This window comes from Anomaloglossus baeobatrachus, chromosome 4 (assembly GCF_048569485.1).
Source record: "Anomaloglossus baeobatrachus isolate aAnoBae1 chromosome 4, aAnoBae1.hap1, whole genome shotgun sequence".
Lineage (NCBI taxonomy): Eukaryota > Metazoa > Chordata > Amphibia > Anura > Aromobatidae > Anomaloglossus > Anomaloglossus baeobatrachus.
Genome location: NC_134356.1, coordinates 449,613,601 through 449,637,143, shown reverse-complemented (window position 1 = coordinate 449,637,143; position 23,543 = coordinate 449,613,601). Strand labels below are relative to the sequence as shown.

General features: G+C 45.8%; 1 protein-coding gene across 1 annotated transcript in view; it reads left to right on the top strand.

The window, feature by feature from the left end:
• Window positions 1-23,543, top strand: part of ICE2 (interactor of little elongation complex ELL subunit 2) — a 172,995-nt gene that overhangs the window by 87,133 nt on the left and 62,319 nt on the right. The window contains exon 8 of the mRNA XM_075345592.1: window positions 1,745-1,917. Within this exon, the coding sequence (XP_075201707.1) occupies window positions 1,745-1,917 (173 nt within the window). The remainder of the gene's footprint in view (window positions 1-1,744; window positions 1,918-23,543) is intronic.

Genomic DNA, 23,543 nt, shown 5'->3' with positions numbered 1-23,543 from the left:
AAAAACTTATGCAAAGGATGCGGTGTTTTCACCGCATCCGTTGCATAGCTTGCACAGCCGGATTGAGCCGCAGATCTCAAGCCGGATGTGTGAAAGTAGCCTAAAGGGTGCTTAGCCTTGTATTAAGCCATAAAATAAATAAATAATTAAAAAAAAATGACGTGAGGTCCCCCCATTTTTTGTAGCCAGCTAGGGTAAAGCAGACGGCTGCAGCCTGCAGACCACCGCTGGCAGCTTCACCTTAGCTGATAATCCAAAACAGTGGGCACCCCACGCTGTTATTTTAAATTATATAAATAATTTAAAACAAAAAACGTGGGGTCCCCCCCATATTGGATCACCAGCCAAGGTAAAGCGGACAGCTGGGGTCTGATATTCTCAGACTAGGGAGGTCCACTGTTATTGGACACTCCCCAGCCTAAAAATAGCAGGCCGCAGCCGCCCCAGAAGTGGCGCATCCATTAGACGTGCCAATCCTGGCGCTTTGCCCCAGCTCATCCCGCGCCCTGGTGCGTTGGCAAACGGGGTAATATATGGGGTTGATGCCAGATGTGTAATTTCACCTGGCATCAAGCCCTGGGGTTGGTGAGGTCAGGCGTCTATCAGATACCCGACATCACCAACCCAGTCAGTAATAATTAAAAAATAGACAACAAAAAAAGTTTTATTTGCAAAAACACTCCCCAAAACATTCCCTCTTTAACCAATTTATTGAAAAGAGCACAATCAATTCCACGTCCGGCGTAATCCAATAAGGGGGGGGCACGGCGATCCATACCATAGTCGCTGTCCCAGTCAATGAAAAACAGAATGTTCCCCATTGGCTGGGAGAGCAATGCAGTGACCTGAGCTAACATCAATAGGTCAGCTCAGGTCACTGCAGGGGATGACGAGCGCTGCCATCAGGAGCATAGATGAGATCATTACCTTCTGTGATCATCTCCTGTACTGCTGATGTCAGCGCTGTCACTGACTTATCGCGAGAGCCCGTGACGTCACCGCTAGTGACAGTCTCGGGCCGCTCGCGAGACGGGCATAGACAGCAGTGACAGCGCTGACGTCAGGAGGCAGGAGATCTCACCTCCTGACAGCAGCGATCGTCATCCCCGCGGCTCCCAGCACTGCAGGATGTCAGTGTCTGCCTGCGCTGCCGCGTGACAGCCTGCTGACACTGCGGGCAGACACTGACACCCTGCAGTGCAGGCAGCCGCGAGGCCGGAGCAGGACACACACTGCACGGGCACCTGGAGGTCGCACGGAAGTGCTTCTGTGCGGCGTCCAGGGAGTGTGACGTGTCTTTACTCTGCTCCTCTTCCTGGCATAATGACATCGCTTCCTGCAAAACCGCAGGCAGCGATGGGCATTACCGCAGGTAAATCGCGGCTATTCCGGTGGTATACCGCACATCATTGCTACCTGCGGAATACCCCCGGAATACCGCAGGTACCTGCGGAAATTAATGGACATGCACATTTTCTCAAGAAAGTTTCTCGAGAAAATTTTCTCAAGAAATTTTCTTGAGAAAAATCCGCACAGTGCGCACAACTATTTTTTTTTCTCATTGAATTTCATGGGAAATGTCTGCACAAAGATTGCAGACATTTCTCAAGAAATTTCCGGGGCAAATCCGCGGGTAAATCCGCGGGAAAAACGGTCTAGTGCGCACATAGCCTAAATGAGAGGCCAAAATGTATATAGTGAATTAAGATTGGCCTAGCTGATATAACTTCTCTTCTCTTACCAGATGGGAAAAAATGTAAAGTAGTGTACATGGATTCCCCTCTCCCCAAGAAAGAGCTGAGCACAAGAGAGAAAAGCAGAATGTTTCATGAGGTTGTTCTGGATACGTTCATGGTGAAAAATTCTTTGATTTCTTTGAACACTCTTTCTCTGGACAGAGATGATGGAAACTCCCATGTAAGTATATATTCTTCTGTATATAATTCAATCAACCCTAGATTTGTTGCATATTAAGTTGCAGGATCTGGTCTAGCAGCCAGGTCAGTAATCTGTGGTCATCAAGCAGGAGCCCTGTAGTAGACCGCCTCTTACCTAATGGCATTCCCAGCTCCTCTTTTGATTAGCTGAAATGGTGCGATGTGATGTTGCACCAGGCAAAGTAATGAAAAAAAAAAAGCTGGCTCCTGTCCAGCACCAACTTTATTGAATGCTTATTCATAATATCCCTTTAAAGGGGTTGTCCTGCGAACAAAACTAATTTTAATCAATAGATCTTGAAATAATAATACTGTACAAGTAATTTCCACAATTGGATTTGTTTTAAAAAAAAAAATATATATATATATATATATATATATATATATATATATATATATATATATATATATATATATATATATATATATATATATATAATATGTGTGTGTGTGTTCCTGTGCTGAGATCTTACAGTCAGGGACAGAAATATTTGGACAGTGACACAAGTTTTGTTATTTTAGCTGTTTACAAAAACATGTTCAGAAATACAATTGTATATATATATAATATGGGCTGAAAGGGCACACTCCCAGCTGCAATATGAGAGTTTTCACATCCAAATCGGAGAAAGGGTTTAGGAATCATAGCTCTGTAATGCATAGCCTCCTCTTTTTCAAGGGACCAAAAGTAATTGGACAAGGGACTCTAAGGGCTGCATTTAACTCTGAAGGCGTCTCCCTCGTTAACCTGTAATCAATGAAGTAGTTAAAAGGTCTGGGGTTGATTACAGGTGTGTGGTTTTGCATTTGGAAGCTGTTGCTGTGACCAGACAACATGCGGTCTAAGGAACTCTCAATTGAGGTGAAGCAGAACATCCTGAGGCTGAAAAAAAGAAAAAATCCATCAGAGAGATAGCAGACATGCTTGGAGTAGCAAAATCAACAATCGGGTACATTCTGAGAAAAAAGGAATTGACTGGTGAGCTTGGGAACTCAAAAAGGCCTGGGCGTCCACGGATGACAACAGTGGTGGATGATCGCCGCATACTTTCTTTGGTGAAGAAGAACCCGTTCACAACATCAACTGAAGTCCAGAACACTCTCAGTGAAGTAGGTGTATCTGTCTCTAAGTCAACAGTAAAGAGAAGACTCCATGAAAGTAAATACAAAGGGTTCACATCTAGATGCAAACCATTCATCAATTCCAAAAATAGACAGGCCAGAGTTAAATTTGCTGAAAAACACCTCATGAAGCCAGCTCAGTTCTGGAAAAGTATTCTATGGACAGATGAGGCCAAGATCAACCTGTACCAGAATGATGGGAAGAAAAAAGTTTGGAGAAGAAAGGGAACGGCACATGATCCAAGGCACACCACATCCTCTGTAAAACATGGTGGAGGCAACGTGCTGGCATGGGCATGCATGGCTTTCAATGGCACTGGGTCACTTGTGTTTATTGATGACATAACAGCAGACAAGAGTAGCCGGATGAATTCTGAAGTGTACCGGGATATACTTTCAGCCCAGATTCAGCCAAATGCCGCAAAGTTGATCGGACGGCGCTTCATAGTACAGATGGACAATGACCCCAAGCATACAACCAAAGCTACCCAGGAGTTCATGAGTGCAAAAAAGTGGAACATTCTGCAATGGCCAAGTCAATCACCAGATCTTAACCCAATTGAGCATGCATTTCACTTGCTCAAATCCAGACTTAAGACGGAAAGACCCACAAACAAGCAAGACCTGAAGGCTGCGGCTGTAAAGGCCTGGCAAAGCATTAAGAAGGAGGAAACCCAGCGTTTGGTGATGTCCATGGGTTCCAGACTTAAGGCAGTGATTGCCTCCAAAGGATTCGCAACAAAATATTGAAAATAAAAATATTTTGTTTGGGTTTGGTTTATTTGTCCAATTACTTTTGACCTCCTAAAATGTGGAGTGTTTGTAAAGAAATGTGTACAATTCCTACAATTTCTATCAGATATTTTTGTTCAAACCTTCAAATTAAACGTTACAATCTGCACTTGAATTCTGTTGTAGAGGTTTCATTTCAAATCCAATGTGGTGGCATGCAGAGCCCAACTCGCGAAAATTGTGTCACTGTCCAAATATTTCTGAACCTAACTGTATATATGTGTCTCTGCTATGTACTGTGTAATGGTTGTGTCTGACCGTACAGGGACATGGTATGATCATGCCACAGATTCTGGGCCGGGAAGGAAGAAAAAAGTATACAGAAATTACAGCAAAGGACCGCAAATGATTCTTTCTTTGAGGTAAAACATTTTTTTTTTTTTTTAAAACAGGCAGGGAAATGTTTTACCTCACAAAAAGAATCAGTAGTGATCCCATGCTGTATTGTCTGTGTACTCTGTTCCATCCTCCCTGGCCCAGAAGCTGTGGTTTGATCACACCTGTACGGTCAGACACGGCCATTACACAGTACATAGCAGGGACAGATTTCTAAAATTATCTCAGCACAGGAAAAAAAAGTAAACATCCAATTGTGGAAATTGTTATTATAAGATCTATTGATTAAAATCAACTTTAAAATTGTTTGTTAATAGGTAAACCCCTATAATGTCACAGACTCATATCTTTACCTTTATAATTATGGAGTAATATTACTTTGAAGTTAGTATTTAGTGCACACAGAACGTTCATGGTAATCTCGCATCTGACAACATTTATGTGCCAGAAACTTGCAGAACTTTACAACATTCATGAGTTGGCGGTGATTTTGGCAGAAACCTTCACTTGGCTTCTTTGCAGGGGGTCATCACAAGCGTCATCTGGAGGACAGGAACATTTCTTGTTTCAGAAGAATTATTTCAGAACTTTTTTCACTTTTAATGTCCCCATAATCTGTACAATTTATTTGAGAAGCAACCAGAAATCTTTTCAGGTGCAAAAGATAAGTGCATAAGTATGCACATCCTTAAACTAATACCATGTTCAAAGTACCCTTTGAATTTGTGAAAACATTGTCTTTTTTGGTAGGAGTCTATTAGCATGGCAGATCCAGCATTGGCACTCTTTGCACCCACTCTTTTTTGCAAAAGCTCTCCAAATCTGTTAGATTGCAAGGTCGTCTATTGTACAGCCCTTTTCAGATCACCTACAGATTTTCAGGTGGATTCAGGTCTGGGCTTTGGCTGGGCCATTCCAAAACTTTGATCTTCTTCTGATGAAGCCATGCTTTTGGTGATTTTGAGCTATGTGCTTGTCATTCTGATTTGTGAAATTCTTCTTCAGGTTTTTAGCAGGGGCCTGAAGGTTTTATTGCAAAATTTTACTTCTATCTGGAACTATTCATAATTCCATCCACCTTGGCTAAAATCCTGATTCCAGATGCCAAACAGCTCCAAAGAAAAATCCATTTCCCCAACATGCTTCACTGTATGTACGGTACTCTTTTAGTGATGCACAGTGTTGTTTTTGCTTAATTGTTTTTACTTTATAAGAAAAGGCTTCTATCTTGCCACCCTATCCCACAGGCCAGACATATGAAGAATAAGGAAGATCGTTGTCACATGCATTACACAGTCATTACTTCAGAGAAATTCCGGCAGCTCTTTTCAAGGGGTTTTCTTCTGCTAGAACAACTCCTTCTCATTGCACATTTCTCTCAATTAAAATAAAAAAGCCTATACTTATCTCCCATGCTTGCACCGTTTCAGAGGTGCCTGGGCTCTTGCTCCCGGGACTCACTTGAGGGTGTCATGTCACATTAGCCCCGTACCCAATCAACACTGACTTTTGTCTCCACACCTTCGGACAAATGAATTAATCAACAGGAAGTGATTGCTGCAGCTCACTTCCTGTTGATTAATCATTTGTTCGAAGGCGGGGAGAGAAAAGCCTATGTTGTTTGGGTGCAGGGCTCGCAACCTCACAAGAGCCTCTGCAATGTGAACCTGAAACACAGCTGTAACCGCCCCTGAATGGGCGCGGAGTACAGGCATTGTTATTTTAATTGGGGGAAACGTGGAATGAGAATGGGTTGTCCTAGTAGTGGACAATACCTTTTTAATGTTCTAGGGCTCTTGGCAGCCTTGTGGATCAATTTCTTTTTCGCTTTGTAGTAATTTTTAAGGGACATCTATTCTAGGTACTGTTTTTGTTGTGTGAAATTTAAGCAACATTTTGATGACCGTCTTTACAGTGTTCCATGGTATATCTAATGCCTTGTAAAAAAAAAAAAAATGGAACCCTTCTCCTCACCGACTGCTTTTAACAACGAGATCCATTTGCTGTGTTATAAGCTGTTCACAGACCATAGAGATTGCTGTATAATGCCGCGAGCAAAATGTAAGGAAAGTTCTACTAGAACATCTAAACTTTATATGGGGTTAAACAGAGTCACTTCAAATGATTGCAGCTGCACACTGACTACTATTTACTTTTTAAGGGTGTTTACACTGCTGTAACTAGATTATTTTAATGTTTTATTTTTTTCTCAATGGATTTGTACAGATTGTGTGACATTAAAGAACCTCTCCCATTTATAGTTTTCTTTAACAAATGTGTGTGTATATGTGATTGTAGTACAGTGGGAGTGTATTCATATACTCGCCAACTGCCACTCTCTCCGGGATCCAACACTCCACGACTCTCTCGCTATATCCTTCTCTCTTCTCGCTCTTTTGCAGACTCTCCGGGTGACACTGCGCTTTGTGTGACCCGGAAGTGACTTATACAGCGTAATTATATAGAATGTCAGAAGGAGGCTCAATAGACTTAAAGTATGTCTGCACACTGCAGTTTTGTGTTGTCACGCCAAAAAACGCACCTTATGTCAGAAAACACATGATAAAAAAAATGCATGCGTTTTCCGAGCATATTTGTCTCATGCGTTTTTTTTAGTAAAATAGTGACTCACAGATATCTAGGGTCAGCCAAATGTTTAACCGAATTTAAAAAAACAATCAAAACGGTTCTGTCCCGGTATTGATCCCGGGTATCAGGCCGGATGTTGGTCCCCAGATAAGTCTACGCAGACAAGAATTTGGCTCTTAAAAATGGTTGTAGAAGGGATAGGGGGATTGGAGCAGGCACAATATACTTACTGAGTCTTCGGCTTGGCTGTCACTTCTTCTGCAACAGCTCATTCTACTTCAGCCTCATGCATATGCACTTCTTTCCCTGTCCACCTGCGTCTGTGATCGGTCGCAGGAATACGCGCCCCCAGCCTGCATGGCATCGTGTCTGACTGCTTCTAAGCCCAGATGCCATGTGCGTCTATATGGTACTGTAAAAATAAAGAAAGAAAAAAATTGGCGTATGGTCTCCCCTTATGATTTCCAGCACAGATAAAACATACGGCTACAGGCTGCAGCCCCCAGCCATGCGCTTATCTTGGCTGTGTATCAAAATTAGAGAAACCGCATGTAACTTTTTTTCTTTTTAATTATTTAAATAAATAATTTAAATAATTTTAAAACCCAACGTGCGGTCCTACCCAATTTTGGTACCATGCCAGGTGGGAGCTGGTATTTTCAGGCTAGGCAGACCCATAGGTACCGGGCTCCCCCAGCCTAAAAATAGCAGCCCTTCAGTGTTTATTATTGCACCCATATTATGGATGCAGTGTGTGGATTTGCCGATGTCCACATATCATTTTGTGAATGACTTTTCTATATAAGATCTAACCTGTTTCTAGCCATCTCCTCCTGTTACTATGTGCTTCCACCTTATGTACATATCTTCTGACCTTCAAAACACTACCATGTTTTTAATTTATTATCAATAAAGACTTAATATTTTACCCTTCTAATGGCTGTTTTGCTTTAATATGTTCTGTATAGGCAGGGTGTACACTTGCACCCTTTAGTGCCTTTCATGTGGCATTAAAGGGTGCTTATAGGCTGATTTAATTTAATAAATAATAATAAAGAAAACTGTTTGAGGTCCTCCCATTTTTTATAACCAGCCAAGGTACAGCAGACAACTGTGGGCTGGTATTATGAGGCTGGGAAGGACCATAACTATTTGGCCATTCCCAGCCTAAAAATAGCAGCTCGAGCCGCCCCAGAGTTGGCGCATCCATTAGTTGTGCCAATTCAGGCTCTTCACCCTGGCTCTTCCCAACCGCCCTGGTGCGGTGACAATTGCCATAATATTTTTTGGGGTTGATGACCACTATAAATTGTCAGCTGGCATCAAGCCCTGGGGTAATAATGGAGAGGCGCCTATCGGGCACCCCCATTACTAATCCAGTAAGTGTAAAGTTAAAAACACACACACAGACAGTAAAAAATAGTTTATTTAAATAAAGACTCCCCCACACTTTTCCTGAATTAAAAAAACTTCCATAAAGATCCGACTTAATCCATTGTGTTATGGTCCCACAATGTCTCCAACCTATGGTCACTCCTAGTCAGCGCCAGACCCGGAACTTCTCACCTGTGGTGACTTCACTGAGTTTCTGATGTCACCGCACTTGAGAAACTCCACGTCTGGGGCTGATATGGAGTAACTTATGGAGCCTTCTCTCAACGATCTCCATAGGTTGGAGTACGGATTCAGGGAGCGTCGTGGGACCACTACATAATGGATTAGATTGGATCCTAATGGTTCATTTGTTTTTTTTATTGTTTTTTTAATAGGTGAACGAGGGATTGTGTGGGGTAGTCTTTATTCAAATAAACAATTTTTTTCGTGTGTATTTTTTTTAACTTTACATTTCCTTGGTTAGTACTGGGGGTGTCATGAGTCCCAAAAGTATTACCCCGATTGCCACCACACCAGGGCCATTTGAGAAGAGCCAGGGCGAAGCACCAGAATTAGCGCAACTAATGGATGCGCCAATTCTGGGTCGGCTGCGGGCTGTTATTTCTAGGCTGGGAAGAGCCCAATAACCATGCATTTTTCAGGCCTCCCCTGTCCTCTAGCGGGGTCTACCTTGAGAAATGCTTGAGTTCCCCGTAGACTTCCATTATGCTCATTACTCGAATTGAGCAGGTCCGACGAGTAACAAGCACTTGAGAATTTTAGTGCTCGCTCATCACTATTACTAATGTTACACTTCCGAGCTGTTTTCACCAGTGTAAGGTGTCTCTGCCGCAACATCCCACTGAGTGGTGAAAGTAGCGCTGCAGAGGTGGCTTCTTCCAGCAGTGAGAACAGGTCAGTAGCTTGGGATTAGTAGTACAATACCAGGGTATATGACCTGCACTCACCACCACTCTTAGCCCTGCAGTGTTCAGAGCACAGCAGACAGTGTTGTACTCTGAACACTGTCTCAGCTCTATTATGTCATCATAAAGCCTCATTAAGATGTCTGTAATGCAGGCTCTACAATGACAGAGCCATAGGTCTAATCCCATCATTTGCCATACAGTGTGCTAAGCTCTGTATCTCTACCATCATGTGTCATACAGTTTGCCGAGGCCTGTATCTAATTTCATCATATGTGATACTGTCTGAGGAGTCCTGCTTCTAATCTCATCCTCTGTTATAGTCTGGTGAGACATATATCTAATCCCATCCTGTGTGATACTCTGCGTATCTAATTCTAGCCCAAGGTACACTCCACATATCTAACCCAAGCATGTGATACACTTGAGTTATCTAATTCCAACTCGTGATACACTATGCGTATCCAATCAAAGCATGTGATACACTCTGTGTATCTAATCCAAGTGCATGATACACTTTGCACAGCACATGATACACTCCACCTATCTAATCCCAGCGTGTGATACACCCTGCATATCTTATCCAAGTGCATGATACACTACACGTATCTAATCCCAGCGTGTGATACACTCTGCGTATCTAATCCAAGTGCGTGATACACTTCACATATCTAATTTAGCATATGATACACTCCACGTATCTAATCCCAGTACGTGATAGAATACGCATATCTAACCCCAGTACTTGATACATTCTGCTTATCTGATCCCATCACGTGATACACTGGGCATCTAATCCAATACAATATGGGAAGAATGAATGTCGTTCAAAAATACAACTCGCCCTGAAAAAAAACTAGCCCTCATACGGCTATATTGCCGGAGAAATAAAATACTGTAAAGTTATGACTCTTGGAAGAAGGGGAGGTAAAATTAAAATGGAAAATCGCCAAGGTGTGAAGGGATTCAAAAAAATATATATATATTTCTTTATCGTTCCTTTGGGAGACCCAGACCATGGGTGTTTAGCTTCTGCCTCCGGAGGACACATACAGTACTACACTTAAAAGTGTAGCTCCTCCCTCTGAGCTTATACACCCCCTGGTAGCCAGTCCTAGCCAGTTTATCGCTTTGTGTTCAGGAGGTCATACATCCACACATGCATTCTCATCTGATTGTTTGACTTTTGGAAAGAGTTTGAAGAAAAGCGGGTCCATGTCTGGACTCCCGGCATGTCCCTTCTCACCCCACTGTGTCGGCGGTGTTGTTAAGGTTGATTTACAAGGCTGAAGCCTTACATGCCGCGCTCCTTCACCATCCCTTCTGGGCTCTGGCTTGAAGTGGGAGCCAGCACGGTCTCCATGCCTGGCAGGAGTCCGGTCTCCATCCACAGCCCCTTGAGGATTCTGTTGGACCGGAGCACTCATCCCCAGGGACATGGCCCTGCGTCTCAGCAGCTAAGTACCTGAGACATTTATGTTGGGGGTCCCGGTTCTTTATTGTAAGGGGAGAGTATGCTGTATGTGATTGTTTTTAACTTTTCCGGCGGGTTCTCCAGCTTTTGCCTGAGAACCGCGCCGATGGTGCCTGCTTGTCGGCCTCGCCGCTTAAATTTAGGCCCCGGCTTCGCCGGAGGCCTAGTTTCGTTTTCCTGCCCTCGCATGTCACTCATGCAGAGGGACAGGTTCGGCTCCTCCCGGCGGCCGTTCTACACAGGGGAGGGACACTCCCCACTGCTGGGGCGTCCCTCCTTCCCGGCAGGTCTCTATAGCCCTCCAGTTCCCGCTCTTTTATAGGAACGCCCCTAGTCCCGCCCCCCCCATTTCTCAGGCAGAGTTCACTCTGCTCTGGGACATCCTGCATTCTGCATCTCTGCTGAGGTGCTGCGCTCTGGGGGACCGGGCTTCGGGACCTGGAGGGCACACAACACCGCGCTCAGCGGTCTGGTAAGCCACAGCCGGTCTCCGGTTGTGGACCTCTGTATATTCTCCCTGGGGTTCATTCTCTGCAAAGCCCCCACTCCAGCAGCATGTCTCACACAAGGAGCAAGGCTCCAAAGCTTTATTCTGCATGCACTGCATGTAAGCTCCTGCTGCCTGAACCGAGCACCTATCCACATTGTGATGGTTGCTCTAACTTGGCGGTGCCACAGCCTGGAGTCTCACCCCCAGTGGTCTCTCAGGTTGCTGCTGCACCTGTGATTGAACCCCCGGCCTGGGTAGAGTCCTTTTCTAGGTCCATATCCCAGTCATTTGCTGAGTCCATGGGACTTTTGTCCAGGACTTTGATGAATATGCATCAGCCCCCCCTCTCAGGGTGTCTCTAATACTCTTGACAGAGGACTCCTATCCTCTGACCTCCGTCCATCGGAGCTCACGGAGGATTCATCATCTGATCCCAGACCCCGTCCTTCTAAGAGAAGGCGCAGGGTTTCCTCCCCCTCCCCATCCCATGGCTCTGTCTCAAGAGCTGACTCTCAAGATGAGGAGGATGCTCTCACTGGGGGCTCGGAGGCTATGTATCCCATCGATTTCTCTGAGGGTGACTCAGATCTTAGTGATTTGATTGCTTCTATTAATTCTGTGCTGGATCTCAATCCGCCAGTATCAGAGGAGCAACTCTCTTAGGCGAGGTAAACTGATGTTTTTCTGCCAAAGAGAGTGAAGAGTGTGTTCTTTAACCACTCTAGTTTTCAGACCACTGTGACCAAACCCAGGGCCTGCCCTGACCAACGCTTTCCAAAGCGTGGTTCTGATGACCGGTTTCCATTTCCACCTGAGGTGGTCAAGGAGTGGTCTCACTCCCCAAAGGTAGACCCTCCGGTGTCTAGGCTATCAGCCCGGACCGTTGTGTCGGTGGCTGACGGCACCTCACTTAAGGATTCCACTGACCGTCAGATTGACCTTCTGGCCAAATCTGTGTATGAAGCTGCGGGGGCCGCGTTTTCCCCGACTTTTGCAGCAGTGTGGGCTCTCAAAGCCATCTCTGCTTCTCTAGAGGAGATGCATTCTCTCACCAAGGAATCTATGCCTGAGATGGTTACCTTAACTGCTCAGGCTTCAGCCTTTTCATCCTATGCCATGTCTGCCATGCTAGAGGCTGCTCACCGCACTGCGGTGGCTTCAGCTAATTCTCTTGTTATCCGCAGGATTTTGTGGCTTCGAGAGTGGAAGGCAGATGCTTCGTCCAAGAAGTTTCTTGCTGGGCTCCCTTTTGCTGGTTCACGGCTGTTTGGTGAACAGCTGGATGAAATCATTAAAAAAGCTACTGGCGGGAAGAGTACTTCCATGCCACAAACCAAGACCAGGAAACCCGCCCAGGGTAGGAATCAATCGAGGTTTCGTTCCTTTCGTTTCTCCAACTGGTCATCCTCTAAGCCTTCCGCCTCGTCCGCTAACTCAGCCAAGGATCAGAAATCCAACTGGCGCCCAAAAGCGCGTCCGCAGAAGACCGCAGGAGGTTCTGCCACTAAGGCAGCTTCCTCATGACTCTCGGCCCGCTCCAGCCACGTCCTTAGTCGGTGGCAGGCTCTCCCACTTTGGCGACGCTTGGTTAAAGCAGTTCTCCGATCAGTGGGTGAGAGACATCATATCTCACGGCTACAGGATAGAATTCTCTTCCAGCCCTCCAAACAGATTTTTTCTCTCAACTCCCCCCTGCTCCAAGGCCGCCGCCTTCTCGCAGGCCGTGGCGTCCTTGCAGGCAAACGGAGTGATTGTCCCAGTTCCCGCTCAGGAACGGTTCAGAGGTTTTTACTCAAATCTCTTCCTAGTTCCAAAAAAGGACGGTACCTTCCGGCCCATCCTGGATCTCAAGCTTCTCAACAAGCATGTCCGGGTGCGGCATTTTCGCATGGAGTCTCTGCGATCAGTCATTGCCTCTATGACCAAAGGGGAGTTCCTGGCGTCCATCGACATCAGAGATACCTATCTACATGTGCCAATCGCAGTGTCACATCAGCGTTGGTTACGTTTTGCGATAGGAGAGGATCATTTCCAATTCGTGGCTCTCCCCTTCGGGTTAGCCACGACCCCTCAGGTATTCACCAAGGTCATGGCGGCAGTGATTGCGGTCCTGCACCTCCAGGGGTTAGCAGTGCTTCCTTATCTGGACAACCTTCTGGTCAAGGGTCCATCCAGCGCAGACTGTCAGCGGAGTGTTTCGCTCACTCTTGCCACCCTAGCCCAAATCGGGTGCATTGTCAATCTTCCCAAATCTACTCTGACTCCGACTCAGAGTCTCACGTACCTAGGGATGCAGTTCGAGACTTTGCCGGCACTTGTGAAGTTGCCCTTAATCAAACAGCAGTCTCTCCGGCTAGTGGTGCGCTCTCTCCTGAGGCCCCGCCGTTATTCCCTCAGGCGCCTGATGCAGGTGCTGGGTCAAATGGTGGCTTCCATGGAGGCGGTTCCCTTTGCCCAGTTCCATCTGCGTCCTCTGCAGCTGGACATTCTCCGCTGTTGGGACAAGCGACCTTCCTCCTTACAGAGGTTAGTGGCTCTGTCGCCACGGACCAGGACCTCTCTTCAGTGGTGGCTTCGACCCCTCTCCCTGTCCCAAGGGCGCTCCTTCCTGGCTCCGTCCTGGGTGATTCTCACCACGGATGCCAGCCTATCCGGCTGGGGAGCGGTACATCTCCACCACAGAGCTCAGGGCACTTGGACTCTGTCCGAGTCAGCCCTTTCAATCAATGTGCTGGAAACCAGAGCTGTGCTTCTAGCTCTCCTAGCCTTTCACCACCTGTTGGCGGGCAGGCACATTCGAGTCCAGTCAGACAACGCGACAGCGGTTGCCTACATCAATCACCAAGGCGGGACACGCAGCCGCCTGGCAATGTTGGAGGTCCAACGCATTCTTCAATGGGCGGAGGACTCCAAGTCCACCATATCCGCAGTCCACATCCCTGGCGTAGAAAACTGGGAGGCAGATTATCTCAGCTGTCAATCCGTGGACGGTGGCGAGTGATCTCTGCACCCGGCAGTGTTTCAGTCAATCTGCCGCAAGTGGGGCACTCCGGACGTGGACCTAATGGCATCCCGTCACAACAACAAGGTTCCGGTTTACGTGGCTCGCTCCCACGATCCTCAGGCCTTCGCCGCGGACGCTCTGGTTCAAGACTGGTCCCAGTTTCGTCTGTCCTACGTGTTTCCCCCTCTAGCTCTCTTGCCCAGAGTCCTGCGCAAGATCAGAATGGAGGGCCATCGAGTCATCCTCATTGCACCGGACTGGCCCAGGCGAGCTTGGTATCCGGACCTGCTCCAACTGTCCGTGGAGATGCCGTGGCATCTTCCGGACCGTCCAGACCTGCTCTCGCAAGGTCTGTTTTTCCGCCCGAATTCTGCGGCACTCAAATTGACGGCGTGGCTCTTGAGTCCTGGATTTTGACGGCTTCTGGTATTCCTCCTGAAGTCATCTCCACTATGACTCGGGCCCGTAAGTCTTCCTCCGTCAAGATCTATCACAGGACTTGGAAAATTTTCCTGTCCTGGTGTCGCTCTTCCGGCCATTCTCCTTGGCCATTTTCGTTGCCGACCCTTCTGTCTTTTTTACAGTCCGGTCTGCAGCTAGGACTGTCCCTCAACTCTCTCAAGGGACAAGTCTCAGCTCTATCAGTGCTGTTCCAGCGGCGTCTCGCCCGGCTGGCTCAGATCATTCCACCTTATCGGCGGCCCTTGGATCCCTGGGACCTTAACTTGGTCCTCACGGTATTGCAGAAACCCCCCTTTGAGCCTCTTAGGGAGATTTCTTTGTATCGTCTTTCTCAAAAGGTTGCCTTTCTAGTTGCCATAACTTCTCTCAGGAGAGTCTCTGATTTGGCTGCGCTCTCCTCGGAGTCACCTTTTTTGGTTTTTCACCAAGACAAGGTAGTTCTCCGTCCGACCCCGGACGTTCTTCCTAAGGTGGTCTCTCCCTTCCACCTTAACCAGGATATTTCCTTGCCTTCCTTCTGTCCGGCCCCTGTTCATCGCTTTGAGAAAGCGCTGCATACTCTAGATCTGGTGCGTGCTCTCCGGATTTATGTGGCTCGCACCGCTGCGCTTAGGCGGTGCGCCTCTCTTTTTGTGCTAACCACAGGGCGGCGCAAGGGTCTCTCTGCTTCTAAGCCGACCTTGGCCCGTTGGATTAGATTGACCATTTCGGACGCCTACCAGAGTACTCAGGTGCCTCCCCCGCCGGGGATCAAAGCACACTCGACCAGAGCTGTCGGTGCCTCTTGGGCTTTTAGGCACCAGGCTACGGCTCAACAAGTCTGTCAGGCTGCCACTTGGACTAGCCTGCATACCTTTTCGAAGCACTACCAAGTGCATACTCATGCTTTGGCAGATGCGAGCTTGGGCAGACGCATCCTTCAGGCGGCTGTCGCCCACTTGTGAAGTTAGGCTCTGCCTACTTCTTAGTTTTTTCTGTTTATTCCCACCCAGGGACAGCTTTGGAACGTCCCATGGTCTGGGTCTCCCAAAGAAACGATAAAGAAAAAGAGAATTTTGTTCCTTACCGTAAATTCTTTTTCTTATAGTTCCGTATTGGGAGACCCAGCTCCCTCCCTGTTGTCGTGGACAGAGTCTCCGGTTGTTCCGGTTCTTACTCGGTTCTACTTGTGGGTGGCTATTCTCCTTCAGCTTTTGCACTAAACTGGCTAGGACTGGCTACTAGGGGGTGTATAAGCTCAGAGGGAGGAGCTACACTTTTAAGTGTAGTACTTTGTGTGTCCTCTGGAGGCAGAAGCTATACACCCATGGTCTGGGTCTCCCAATACGGAACTATAAGAAAAAGAATTTACGGTAAGTAACAAAATTCTCTTTTTTTTTTAAATTAAAACATTAATATTTGACATTTTTTTAATTGATGAAAGTATTTTTGATAACATATTTCCTTTTAAATGCAATACACTGTGCAAGCCAAATAAAGCTTTTGCTTCCCCTTTTCTTGGTTGTTTCTTAGTACTCTCCAATTTGGTTAGAATGCATTGTATAGGAAGCATCTGTTTCTGTGGTATTGGATGGAAAAACGTATGGGCAAAACAGATTTGTGTCTGTATTTGGTGAATGTGACTATTTAGCCCCACATAAAGGTTTTTCATGAAATAAACCCAGTAATGCTGAAAGTTGTGGGTGTCTGCTTTAACCTTTTAAAAAACAAAGACTTAGTCTGTGTAGGGGAATCCATTATTCTTCTTTTGTCTGGATGCAATGTCAAGAAGAAGGCTTGCTTAGCTACAGAGAGTGCATATTTTAGGATAAAGACATTATGAAAAAAAACATTTACAGTGGAACCTTGGATTACGAGCATAATTGGTTCCGGGAGTGTGCTCTTAAACCAAGTTACTCTTATATCAAAGCGAATTTTCCCATAGGAAATAACTGAAACACAGACAATTAATTCCACAACCCAAAAATATTTACTGTATTTATACAAACATATTACAGTGATACAAAATAATGTCCTGTATTCATATCAAATTATTACAGTGCATTAATAAAAAATACTGTACAGTAAAAAAACATAAAACAAATTAAACTGCACAATAGCTTACAATAGAATTGTTGGTGTACAGGAGGTACAATATAGCGAGAAAAAATTATATATAAATATGACAACCTTTATTCTAGTACAATACACAAAAAACACCCCCCAAATCTATTCTCCCCAAAATAAGAGCAGAACTAAGCCAATTGTGAGATAGGCATAATGCACAGTCAATTAGATTACAGTACAAGCAATGTGCTATACTGTATAGCAGAAAGAAAGTACAACATTGTATCCACAATTGCAAACTGATAGATATGCTATAAAGCAGTGATGGCGAACCTATGGCACGCGTGCCACCAGGGGCACGCTGAGCCCATTCTGTTGGCACGCGTGCTGTCGCCCGATCCTGCAGCTTTGATCTGCTAGTGCAGTGGCGCCGGCAGATCAAATCTGTGTTGGAGCGGAGGAGACATTTCTCCTCGCTCTGACACTCCTCCTCCCCCAGGCTACAGGTGTGTTGCCTAGGAGACGGAGGAGCGGCGCCGTCTGCTGGCCGCGTGGGAACTGAGGACCCAGCAGCGCGCAGCGGGGGAGCGTGTGCAGGTAAGTTGTGTGTTGCGCTTTTTTTTAAATTTTTTTATAACTCGTGTGCGGCTGTGCCAAGGTGGGGATGGGGGTGCAGCGCCAGCATGGGGTGGGGGAACGCACATGGCAGCGTGGGGTGGGGGAACGCACATGGCAGCGTGGGGTGGGGGGGATGCACATGGCAGCGTGGGGTGGGGGGGAACGCACTTGGCAGTGTGGGGTGGCGGTGCAGGAACGCACATGCCAGCTTGGGGTGGGGGAGGGGGAACGCACATGCCAGCATGGGGTGGGGGAGGGGGAACGCACATGCCAGCATGGGGTGGGGGAGGGGGAACGCACATGCCAGCATGGGGTGGGGGAGGGGGAACGCACATGCCAGCATAGGGAGGGGGAACGCACATGCCAGCATGGGGTGGGGGAGGGGGAACGCACATGCCAGCATGGGGTGGGGGAGGGGGAACGCACATGCCAGCATGGGGAGGGGGAACGCACATGCCAGCATGGGGAGGGGGAACGCACATGCCAGCATGGGGAGGGGGAACGCACATGCCAGCATGGGGTGGGGGAGGGGGAACGCACATGCCAGCATGGGGTGGGGACATGCATGCCAGGATGGGGGGGAAACATGCTTGCCAGCATGCGGGGGGGGGGGGGACATGCATGCCAGGATGGAGGAAACATGCATGCCAAGATGGAGGAAACATGTATGCCAGGATGGGGGAAACATGCATGCCAGGATGGAGGAAACATGCATGCCAGGATGGAGGAAACATGCATGCCAGGATGGAGGAAACATGCATGCCAGGATGGAGGAAACATGCATTCCAGGATGGAGGAAACATGCATGCCAGGATGGAGGAAACATGCCACGATGGGGTACATTTACCTGGATGGGGGTAAATTAACCAGGATTGGGAACATTTACCAGGAATGGGGTACATGCCATGATGGGGGAACATTTACAAGGATGGGCAATATGTCAGGATGGGGTACATTTACCAGCATGGGGGAACATGCCAGGATGGGTAACATTTACCAGGATGGAGGACATTTACCAGGATGGGGCCGTGATAGGGACAAATATACCAGAATGTAGGAAATATATATCAGGATGGGGGACATGTTTACCAGGAAGTGGCCGAGGAAGGGGACAGAACTACACAATGATGGGGAGGGGAGCCACTCGTACGTCTTTATGGGATTTCAAGATGTTCAGACTTTGAAATGTAGATGTGGGTTACTGGGTGACATCTGATTGCATTCCAGGCTAAAATCTATGTCTAATATGCTGCAATTTTTTCCAGAAAGATCAATCCAACTGCTGTCTGGAAAGGGCAGGGGCTCAGCTTCAATGTGTGGTAAGCATGAGCGTGATCCCCCCCTGCTGAAGAGAAGAGAAGATGGCAAAGGTAAGGTTACAATCAATTCTTTATATAATAGGATTGGTTGGCACTTCGGAAAAAAAATTGGGTTTAGGGCTACAGTTTGGGCACTCGGCCTGTAAAAGGTTCGCCATGACTGCTATATAGTATATACTGTACATTGTACATTGGTATACTGTATACAGTACATGTGTACAGAAAGTTACCTCCAGAGCGGGTCAGAGTGTGGTGAAAGGCTGGAACCAGAAGTGTGAATAGTGAGGATTTGCTCTTATTGCAAATCATTGCTCTTAAACCAAGTTACAAATGTGTAAAAAGTTTTGCTTGTCTTGCAAAACGCTCTCAAACCAAGTGTCTCTTAATCCAAGGTTCCACTGTGCTATATAAAAAGTTTGTCTATATCTTTTGGAGGAACACATCAAAACAAGATTGACTGTCAGCTCACTGATGTGTCAGATTTCAGCTGACTAATGAAGTCTATGGAGGGAAGACGAGGGAAGAGCAGAGTGAACAACAGAAAAAAACATAAAAACAGACCTGTGCTTTCTCGTTTTCTTTTGTATTTTAACCAGAGTTGGATTTACATCTACTTTATTCAGTACTATTGTGTAATGTCCTCTATTCGGATGTGCTTCAGATAGCCAAGAGAGCAGGAATTCATCATACTATGTGTTGGACACGATACTAGCTAGTCTTCACCCACTAGCTCAGAGACAATTGCAGAGTGGAAAAGTGGTGACAAATGCAGGAAGTCATATAACAGTCGAAGATAGTACTATTAACCTCTTCACGACACATGACGTACTGGGTACGTCATGGACCGTGTCAGTTTAATCCCTGCCTGCTGCAGCATCTCGGCAGCTATCTCTGCACGTATCAGATTTGAACAGCTGACATGTGCGGCTATCAGACACTAGTGCATTCACTACCCACTCGTGCCTGTTAACCCCTTACAGCGCACTATGAATATGTCACAGCACGATGTAACAGCCGGCCTCTGTAAGCATTCACTTACCCGGCTCCATCAGAAGTCACATGATGTGATCACGTGGATCCAATGGCTGCCATGGTAGCACAGGGTCATGTGATTCCTGTAGCTATCATGAGTCAGTTCCTCTTACAGTCGGCAAAGGGCCGTGTGAGAGAAGAGCTGCTTTTGTGCAGATCAGAGCAATGCTGCTCTGATCTACAAGAAAGAATGAGCAATCAGACTGCTGATCGTTATATTCCCCTAGGGGGCTAGTAAAATAAAAAAAATTTTAAAAAAAAACTAAAAGTTCAAATCACCCTCCATTCGCCCCATTGAAAATTAAAGGGTTAAAGTTAACCTGTCACCAGATTTTTCACTATTAACTAAAAGAATCACCTTCTGCAGCTCCTGGGCTACATTCTATGAAGGTGCACCTTGGCCCTGACTCCCCTTCCAGACCCCAAAAATAACTTTATAAAACACCACCGTTATGTATGCTAATTTCCTGTGTTGGCCAGATGGGCGGGCTCATTTTCTCCTCCTGTCCCCCCTTTTGCCGCTGATCACCGTCCTTCTCTTGATTGATGTGATGAAGCCTCCGTCATCATCCTCGTTGCATTTTCAAATCTCGCACCTGTGCAGTTATGTCGGCTCACGCAGGCGCAGTTCGCTCTGCCATATCGCGGGCAGAGTACAAAACATAGCTACCCTCGTGCGTGCCAGTGAGCTATTTGCACAGGCGCGAGATTATGGTCGGCACTGTGCATGACCTCACCAGCGTCATCCTCGTACCCAACCATAATCTTGCGCCTGCGCATTTAGCTCACCGACACGAGCGAGGGAAGCTATGTTTTCTACTCTGCCCACAATATGGCAGAGCGAACTGCGCCTGCGCAAGCCGATATAACTGCACAGGCGCGAGATTTGAAAATGCAACGAGGATGATGATGATGGAGGCGTCATCACGTCAATCAAGAAAGGAGGACGGCGATCAGCGGCAGGAGGGGGGACAGGAGCAGAAAATGAGCCCGCCCATCTGAGCCACACAGGTAATTAGCATACCTAACGGTCATGTTTTATAAAGTTATTTTTGGGGTCTGGAAGGGGAGTCAGGAACAAGGTGCACCTTCATAGAATGCAGCCCAGGAGCTGCAGAAGGTGATTCTTTTAGTTTAATAATGAAAAATCTAGTGAAAGGTTCCCTTTTAAAAAATAAAAAATATACACACGTTTGGTATTGCCACATTCAGAAATGCCCGATCTATCACAATATAAAATCAATTAATCTGATCGGTAAACGGCATAGCGGCAAAAGAATTCCAAATGCCAAAATTTTGTTTTTGGATTTCCGTGAATTTTGCGCAAAATGCGATAACAGGCGATCAAAACTGGGCTTCTGTGCAAAAATGTCAGCTCAAGATCCCAAACTATGAGAACGCTACGGATCATGGAAAATGGAGCAAAAAGTGCACCATTTTTTGGGAACAAACTTCATTTTTTTTTTTTTTTATCATCTTAGATAAAAGTAAACCTATACATGTTTGGTATCTATGAACTAGTACCGACCTGAGGCATCACAGCAACACATCAGGTTTACTATATAGTGAACACTGAATAAACTATCCCAAAAACAATCATGCAATCACACTTTTTTTGCAAATTTTTTTTTTGCATTTGAAATTTTTTTTAGAATTTCAGTACACTATATGGTAAAAGTTATGGTTTCATTTAACCCCTTCACGACCAATGACGGATCTATCCATCATGGATCGTGTGAGGTTAATCCTCGCCCCTGCCGTGGGCAGGTTGCGCCGATCCGCGCACATATCAGTTGTTTTTAACAGCTGACATGTGCGCCTGCAAGTTACAAGTGGAATCGCTTCCACCTGCAAATTTTAACCCCTTACATCTTGCTGCCATAGTTTGACAGCAAGATGTATATGCGTACAGCCATTACTTTCACTTACCGCCGTCTCCACCATAAGTCTTGTGCGTGATCACGTGACTTTCGGTGGTTGCCATGGTAGGACAGGGTCATGTGATGACGCCTGTAGGTAACATGAGTCCCTTTCGGTTTCACTCGGCCGAGAGCTGAGTGAAGTAGAAAGTGAGCATATCTGCTGTTTACAGCTGTATAGCTGTGATCAGCAGATATGGCAGAGCGATCGGATTGTTGATCCATATAGCCCCCTAGAGGGACTAGTAAAATAAAAAAAAAAAAAAAAGTTTTAAAAAATAAAAAAAAACCTAAGTTCAAATCACCCCCCTTTCACCCCATTGAAAATTAAAGGGTTAAAAAAATAAAAAATATACACATATTTGGTATCGCCGCATTCAGAAATGCCCGATCTATCAAAATTTAAATCAATTAATCTGAATGGTAAATGGCGTAGCGTAAAAAATTTACAAACCCCAAAATTACGTTTTTGGTTGCCGCAAGTTTTACGCAAAATGCAATAACAGGCGATCAAAGCGTAGCATCTGTGCAAAAATGGTACCGTTAAAAATGTCAGCTCGAGACGCAAAAAATAAGCCCTCACTGAGCCATAGATCCCAAAAAATGATAACGCCAGGGGTTTTGGAAAATGGCGCAAAACGTATGCCACTTTTATTGGACAAGCTTGTGATTTTTTTTTAACCCTTTAGATACAAATAATCCTATACATGTTTAGTGTCTACAAACTAGCACCGACCTCAGGCATCATACCCACACATCAGTTTTACCATTTAGGGAACATGGGGAATAAAATATCCCAAAAACTATTGTGCGATCACTTTTTTTTTTGCAGTTTTTCCACACTTGGATTTTTTTTGCTGTTTTCCAGTACACTATGTGGTACAACTTATGGTTTCATTTAAAAAGTACAACTTGTCCCGCAAAAAACATATGCCTCATATGGCAAGATTGACGTAAAAATAAAAAAGTTATGGCTCTCGGAAAAAGGGTAGCAAAAACAAAAACAAAACAGAAAGCGCCCGGGGGCTGAAGGGGTTAAAAGTAGAACTCTTCCCGCAAAAAATAAGCCCTCATGGCAAGATTGACAGAAAAATAAAAAAGTAAAAAAGTTACGGCTCTCAGAAGAAGGGGAGCGAAAAGAAGAATGGAAAATCGCCAGGGGGTGAAGGGGTTAAAGGGGTTCTAAACATTTAGTTAGTAGTGGTCATAAGGTCCTTCCTTTTTACTTTTCTTCCCAAGAAATGCCATTGAAACCTCTTCATCGACTCCAGCCTTATAATGATCTCTTTGCCGGTCTCTATTTCTCCTTCTGTGTTTACCAATTTTATCTACATAGGTGACTTCATGGATTATACAGTATATCACAAAAGTGAGTACACCCCTCACATTTTTGTACATATTTTATTTTATGTTTTCATGGGACAACACTGAAGATATAACACCTTAATACAATGTAGTCAGTGTACAGCTTGTATAACAGTGTAAATTAAGTGTGCCCTCTAAATAACACACAGACATTTATTTCTAAACCAAAGAGAGTAGACCCCTAAGTGAAAATTGACAAATTGTGTCCAAGTATCCATTTTCTTTTCCCAGTGTCATCTCTAAAGGTCTCAGGTGTGAATGGGGAGCAGGGGTGTTAAATTGGTATCATCACTGACACTCTCTCTTATACTGGTCACTGAAAGTTCAACATGGCTCCTCATGGCAAAGAATCCTCAGTGGATCTGAAAAAAATATTTTTTTCTCTATATAAAGATGGCGTAGGTTATAAGAAGATTGTCGACATCCTGAAACTGTAGTACAGTGGCTAAGACCATACAGCGGTTTAACAAGACAGGTTCCATTCAGAACAGGCCTCTCCATGGTTGACCAAAGAAGATGAGCGCACGTGCTTACCATCATGTCAAAAGGTTTGTACGAGTGCTGCCACCATTGCTACAGAGGTTAACAGGGTGAGGGGTCAGCCTGTCACTCAAATTATTCTGCATGGCTGCATCCCAGAAGGAAGCTTCTTCTAAAGAAGATGCACATGAAAGCCCGCAGTTTGATGAAGATTAAGTACACTGGTTACTGGAACCATGTCCCATGGTCCAATGAGAC